This window comes from Artemia franciscana, chromosome 8 (assembly GCF_032884065.1).
Source record: "Artemia franciscana chromosome 8, ASM3288406v1, whole genome shotgun sequence".
NCBI classification, from domain to species: Eukaryota; Metazoa; Arthropoda; class Branchiopoda; order Anostraca; family Artemiidae; genus Artemia; species Artemia franciscana.
In genome coordinates, this window is record NC_088870.1 from 51,363,282 (window position 1) to 51,370,324 (window position 7,043).

Genomic DNA, 7,043 nt, shown 5'->3' on the forward strand with positions numbered 1-7,043 from the left:
TGTCTTGGTCGACCTCTTTTTCGCCTCCCCTCGGGACGCCAATCATATACTGTATTCGGGAGTCGATCCTCTGGCATACGGAGGACGTGGCCAAGGTATGTCCATCTCCTACGTTTCAGAAGGTCAGTAACTAATGGCTGACCGGTTCGCCGGCGAACTTCTATGCTGGTGACCTTTTCCTGCCACGATATGTTCAAGATTCTCCTAAGGCACATGTTTTCAAAGGCTAGGACACGTTTCTCTAGCTGGGTGTTTAGTTTCCAGCATTCACTAGCATAGAGGAGGATGGACATCACATTGCTATTCAGGAGGCGGAGCTTCAAGCGCATAGAGTATTTACTACTGAGCCAGACTGGTTTTAACTTGCTAAAAGCCGATGTCGCTTGTCCAATTTTCCTCTTGATTTCGTTGGCTATTTCACCATCGTATTCGATCCAACTCCCAAGATATTTAAATTCCTTGACCTGCTCAATAGTTTTATTTTTGCATTTTAATATGAGTGGGGAGTCAGATGTGGAAATACTCTTTGTTTTACTGACATTTACTGCAAGTCCCATTTTCTCGGCCTCTTCGTCTATGGCGTCGAGTAGCAGCTGCAGTCGCAGTTTCGCTTCTTCAAGAAGAACAACGTCATCTGCGAAGTCCAGATCGGAGATCAGTCGGCTGCTAATCTTCACTCCAATGCCTGAAGACTGCCGTAGAATATAGTCCATTACAATGACAAACAGAAACGGGGATAGGACACACCCTTGTTTGACGCCAGACATTATCTTGAAGAAACGCGTGTCCCCATCTTCTGTGCGTACACAGCATTCACTATCCTCATATAGTGCGATTATCATTTTGACTAGTTTATCAGGTACTCCGTAATATTTCAAAATCTTCCATAAAGTGTCTCGGTCAACAGAATCGAACGCCTTTTCAAAATCAATGAAGAGCAGGTAAAGCTTTTTGTTCCATTCTCTGGACTCTTCCACCATCAGTCTAAGAATGAAAATAAGATCAGAGCAAGACCTACCAGGTCGTTACCCATGTTGCTCTTCCCTGAGATGTGAGTCCAGGGCTGCTCTTAGGCGTTGTAGTATTACTGAGGCTAGTATTTTACTAGGCACAGACGTCAAATTGATGCCCCTCCAATTGTCACAAATTTGTGCATCGCCTTTCTTGAAGAGTTTGACCAGTATACCTCTGGTCCAATCTTTTGGGACTTTTTCGTTGTTCCAAATGGCCACTAGAAGAGCCGTCAATACGAACATGCAGGCTCGAAGGGACGCTTTCAGCATCTCTGCCGTGATCCCATCGACTCCAGGTGCACGTCCATTTTTCAGCTTTTTCACAGCTGTCGTCACTTCTACCGTGCTGGGTGGGTTAGCACTTACGTCAATTTGTAAAAATGGCTTATCCGGTACTGCTTCTGGATCATCAGGTCTGGGCCTATTTAAGACTTTCTCGAAATGTGAGGCCCATCTCTCGTCAGCTTTCTGTGGATCCGAAATAACGTCTCCATTTTCATCTTTTACAAGGGATGTACGATCTGTTTTCTTTCCAACTATCTCGTTTGTTAGTCGATAAACCATTTTTGAGTCTCCTTTCTTTGCAGCTTCTTCTGCAAAGGCTGCTTTTCTCTCAATGGCAATTCTCTTATCTTTCCTGGCACTTCTTTTCACTGCTTTATCCTCTTCTTTGTAGCGGAGCTGTAATTGGGCTTTTTGCTCTGGGCTTGATGTATTCAGGATAAGCGTTCGGGTTTCCTTGCGTTTACTGATGTATTTCCATGTGTCATCCGATATCCATTCTTCTTTCTTTCTTTTCTTGAAGCCAAGGTTGGCCTTCGCAACGTCATGGTACACACTCTTGACTGAGGTCCATGTATTCTCAACATCAAAGTCATTGGTTTCGTCGAGCAGATTTAACGCTTCAAATCTGTTATGTAGAGATATGCAGAAGTTTTTGCGGATGTCAGGATCTTTCAGCTTATCGGTGTCAAATTGTTTATGTGTTGCAGTGTTAGTTTTCCGGTTCTGAGCTTTCAGTTTGATTCTTACTTCGGCTATCATCAGGATGTGATCTGAATTAACATCCGCTCCTCGAAAACCCCTCACGTCACATAGGCTACTTCTCCAACGTCTTGACATGAGGAAATGGTCGATTTGATTCTTCGTTCGGCCGTCGGGGGACACCCATGTGTACTTGTGAATTGTTTTATGGTCGAACATACTACCACCTATTATCAAATCGTTGCTTAGTGCATAATCGATTAGCAGTGTGCCATTCTCATTTATCTCTCCCATGCCATGTGGGCCCAGAACTTCAGGGCAGTACTGGCGGTCTGCACCAACTTTAGCATTTAGATCGCCAACCACGCAGAGTACATCATGCCTGGGAACGTCTTTGGTGACCGAGTGTAGCATGTTATAGAAAGCATCTTTTTCCTCTTCATCAGCTTCGTTTGTTGGAGCGTGGCATGCGATGATGGTCATTTTTGTGTGATTTGATACGAAGCGATCTGTCATTATACGTTCGTTAACTGGGTTCCAGTTTGTCATTGCTTTGTGTGCAAGTGGCGACATCAGAAGTCCTACACCAGCACGGTGGACGGAAGGATGACCACTAAATGCCATGACATATCCATCACTGAACTTCTCTAATCCATTTCCAGTCCACCTTATTTCACTGAGAACGAGTATATTGATGAGGTATTGTCTCATCTCTTTAAGGACTTGCTCTGTCTTGGATAACTGGTTCATCGTTCTCACGTTCCAAAAACCCATCTTTAGATTCTGTTTCGCAGTCAAAAATCGGTTCCGGGGGCATGCAGGGGTCGTTATCTGGGGAGGTGATGTATCCGAGGCTGTTGTAGACGTTTCAGTTGCAGTTGTTTTTCCCCTGAGGGTTGCCCCTCAAGGTCCCGGGTGTGGGTTGCAAGCCCACAGCCCAACCCTCCTCATTTGCGGACTTGGGACCGTCATGCTCCCCCGACCTCTGTGAGGCAAGGATCCTTACATGGTTGAGTTAATGGTCAATGCCTTAGAAAGTACAATCAACCGAATTGATCTTCGTTACTAGACAAAAGGCCATAGTCACATGAGTGTAGACACAGTCCATGCCAACATCGAGTCGAAGATTCGTCGCACCAAATCCTAAAAGAGGTGATTTCCTAAGCCCTGGGAAAAAATAACATCCTGAAAATTTGCTTTGGAGATTATAGATTGTGGAAGTCAGGAAGAAACACAAAAAAATGCCATGTAACTTAGTTTATATTCTGCAGGTTTCTATTGTCAGAGGCAAACAAACTATGTACAAGAAAACCAACTTGGACGAACCTCAAGAATCGGATATCCTACAGCGAAGGTTCAATTGTCAACTTTTCCCCTTGATGATGTCAAAGCCAAGAGGTGTACACAGTGAGAAACTTGCCATCATACTTGAGAAGCTAGTTCCTTTGATGGAAAATCGAGCCGACCGCGAGTTTTGGATAAATATGCCAACGTCAATAGGGAATGAAGAATTGTTAGGGTCAATCAACTAGTGTGTACTTTCTTTGTTTTTTTTTTTTTTTTTTACCTGAAATAAATACATTGTCCATCACTTAGCGCTTCAGCAACTTGGTGTATATCCAGCCCTGCCATACTTGCGTAAACAGACGTATATCTAAGTGAATATATAAGTAAAAGACTTGTATCCAACTGAACAGAAAACTGAAGAGACGTATATCCAATTTTCGTTTGTTCAGAAGGGCGCATATTTTTCGAGTTTCTAGTGAAAGAGACGTAAAGACCAAATGGACAACTTCCCAGGTTCGGATATACTTGAAAAGTCACCTTTCAACTTCTGCAGTATCAAAACCCCAAATTAAGTTTAAAAGCCTTTACTACAGGCTTATTTGCTCTCCAGTGAAGTGAAGTTTCTGGAATTTTTGAGCCCAGTTTTCTCTAAACTGTGTTTTCGAATATACGTCTCTTTTTAAGAAAATACTGCCCCGTTCACTAATATTTACTTTAAGTATCAAAAAGTTTAAATATTAAACTTATTATTTGAAATTATCGTACCTATATTCAGTTTGATTTTATTTGAAATTTCAAAGGCAGTTCAAGAAATATATAGTTTTCGGTAAAGTACCATTTACGCAGTAGACTTTAAAATTTACAGTGAGAGAAGGAGGCAAAACCCAAACTGTTGTTTGTGGTGATTTTTGCTCATTTCAAGCTTGTTTTGCATAGTAAAATTAAATTTCACTAGTTTTAAGATTTATTTATTCATTTATATTAGTACCTATTGTAGATTTGTTTGGTATGATTGTTTATTTAATTTCTTTTCGTTTTGGGTTTCATATATACTTCAAAATCAAAATAATTTTTTTCGTTTTAAGATTGATTTGTTTATTCAGTTGAAGCTTTCCTCTTTAAATTTATTTATATGACGAAGATATATTTATTGATTTATATTATCACCTGTTTTACGTTTTTTGTTATGATCTCAATTTAATCTCTGCTCTTTTTGGGCTTTGTTTATTCTTTAATAGTGATTTCTGATCGGTTTGAGTTACAGTTTTTGTAGGTTTCTATTTCTTTTGATCATAAGTTTAATATGGCCTTTACTTTTCTCTAAGCGAAAGTTTTTTTTAATCTAATTAGAAAAACCACAAATTTTTTTTTTATCCCATAGGTGACCTATTTCAGCTTATTTGATTTAATATCAGCCCCAATATCAAGGGGGATTCACGAGGGTTGATAGGATCCTGAACTTTAAATATGATATTATAAACGAATATAAGTTATACTAAAGAGTATATTTTTCCAAATTAAAGACAAGCTATTATCTTCCAGATCCTCTGATACCATAGTTTTAATGTTTCTTTGTTCTGTTTTGTTTTTCTTATATCACCCCAAAAGAAGAAACATGCATTTTTTCACTCAGTTCATATTTAACAGTGCACGATTTTTGTGTCATATTTAACTCAAAAATTTAATTCGTGCCTGGTCGAGAACAACACACAAATACAATTAAAAGATTCAATTTAAACTTTTGATCAAAACGATCACAGCAAGGAAAACCATTCAAAACACTAATAAAAACAAAAACAAAGTCATCACATAACACCCTCGCGATGGGTTATACCCACTGGAATAAACCACGCCAGATTCTTATCCTACCTTATAATACTCAAAATGAAAAAGGATTTAAGGGGATCTTAGACATCATGTTGCACCATATTCACTTTTATCAGCATTTTGGTAAACATTGTTTTTGTTACAAGTTTCTAGGTTTGACCTTTTCCTAAGTCGAAACTGATAATTGCCTTAAGAAAAACTTATAAAACGTGAAAAAATATTCTTGTAAAATGTAATTCTAGTTCAATGGCTATAACAAAGGTAAAATTACATTGCTGAAATCAAGAGTAAGTGCAAAAACCTAGTTTAAACCTGAAAAGCCCAGAAGAATGGAACCTCTGTACAAAACATTCGGTTAAATAAAACAACAAATAGAGGAGAAAACTTTAGAAAAAAATGTTAGTGTATAACTTAATTTTGATTAAAAAGCAGTAGGAAAGTAAAACTACTTTGCTGAAAACAAAAGTAAGGGTGAAATCTTATTTTAGGAACTAAATAGCCTAATTTGTGGAGCCTCTGTACCAAATATTCTCTGCACGAAAAATATCAAAGAGGGAAGGAGGAATATCATCTTCTTAAATTGGTCCCAAGCACCCCACCCACCCCTTCATAAATCATTATTTTGTGGATTAAAATGTTCTATTCACTATTTTGACCCGGAAAATATGAACTTATAATCAGACAGTGCTTTTAATTCATCAAAATTAAAGATGGAAAAAAATATTTATCTACATATTAAAGAATGAGGAAACAACAAAAGTATTTTTTTAATCTAAAGAGTGGAAGGATTCTTGTTGAATGAAATTATATTATAATTAATCATATTGGGGGTAATGGAATTACCCCCAAAATACTTCTATTTAAAATGTTGGGGGACATATGCCTCTCTCCTACCTCAGGTCACACCTCTAAATCAAAGTAAAGTAAGGCCATACTTCTTAATAAGCTCTTTGTAGGCTGCACTTCGACGTACAGCTCATTTTTTTTCTATGTTTATTTATGATTTTAGTCATAATTTTCTTTAATGCATGGATGCACTTATGAATCGTGGCTGCTAACCAAGTTACCTCAGATCTTTTAAGATATAAGATCTTTGAGTGTAACTTTGTGCGTCAAAATAATGCTCAAAATCGTGCTTACACGATTCATATTGTCTATATATTTAATTGATTTTTAATTACTGCATGAACATTTTTACCAATCGATAGAGGTCAAAGAATGCTTTTGAGCAAACTTCATCATGTTGCCAAAATTTCTTTAATTTAACATTTGTTGCACATCCTGATTTATATGCTAAAATCCGGCATTTAATCATATTTACCATACCACAGATGGATTCTTTTGTTGTATTTGGGCACAATGGATTTGAGCACCATCTATTATTTATTATTCAGTGTTTCTTGATCTATATAATATTCTTCAAAATTAAAAGAAAGACAGCTTTCTACTTTTGGGGTCACTGCGTGTCCTTTTTTGTGTATGATACGTGCACTGTAAGACCGTTTTTCTCCAGAAAATCAAACTTATCATGGTAGCATAACACAACACATTCGAAAGAATGACGCACAACTACAAAGACAAAATACGGACTCTAGTTGTCCTGGTTGAACTTCGCTGAAATAAGGATACTGGGACTGTTTAAAAAAAATTCATTTTGGTTAAATTGGTTGTATCTTGTTGTATGTTTTTCTTTTTTATATTTATGTTTTGCTGAGGACGGCCCCTAGACATAGCGCGGAAATATTCACTCTAATTAGATTTCCACTGTCATGCGAAAGGAATTCCCTATTGTTTTTCTTGTTTTTGATGTTTGTGATCGAAAGGTAGTGTGGTTTTCGTCACTATTTATTCTGGAATGTACAGCTTAATGCTTAAAGTTTGCCATATCAGTTTCGTTTTGTCTTTTTGTTAAAATTGCAATAATTGCTTTTC

General features: G+C 37.7%; 1 protein-coding gene across 1 annotated transcript; it reads right to left on the bottom strand.

The window, feature by feature from the left end:
• Positions 1-1,025: 1,025 nt before the first annotated feature.
• Positions 1,026-2,771, bottom strand: LOC136030712 (uncharacterized). The gene has a single exon (XM_065709784.1). It carries the CDS (start codon positions 2,769-2,771, stop codon positions 1,026-1,028), a length of 1,746 nt encoding a protein of 581 aa, XP_065565856.1.
• Between the last annotated feature and the right edge of the window lie 4,272 nt (positions 2,772-7,043).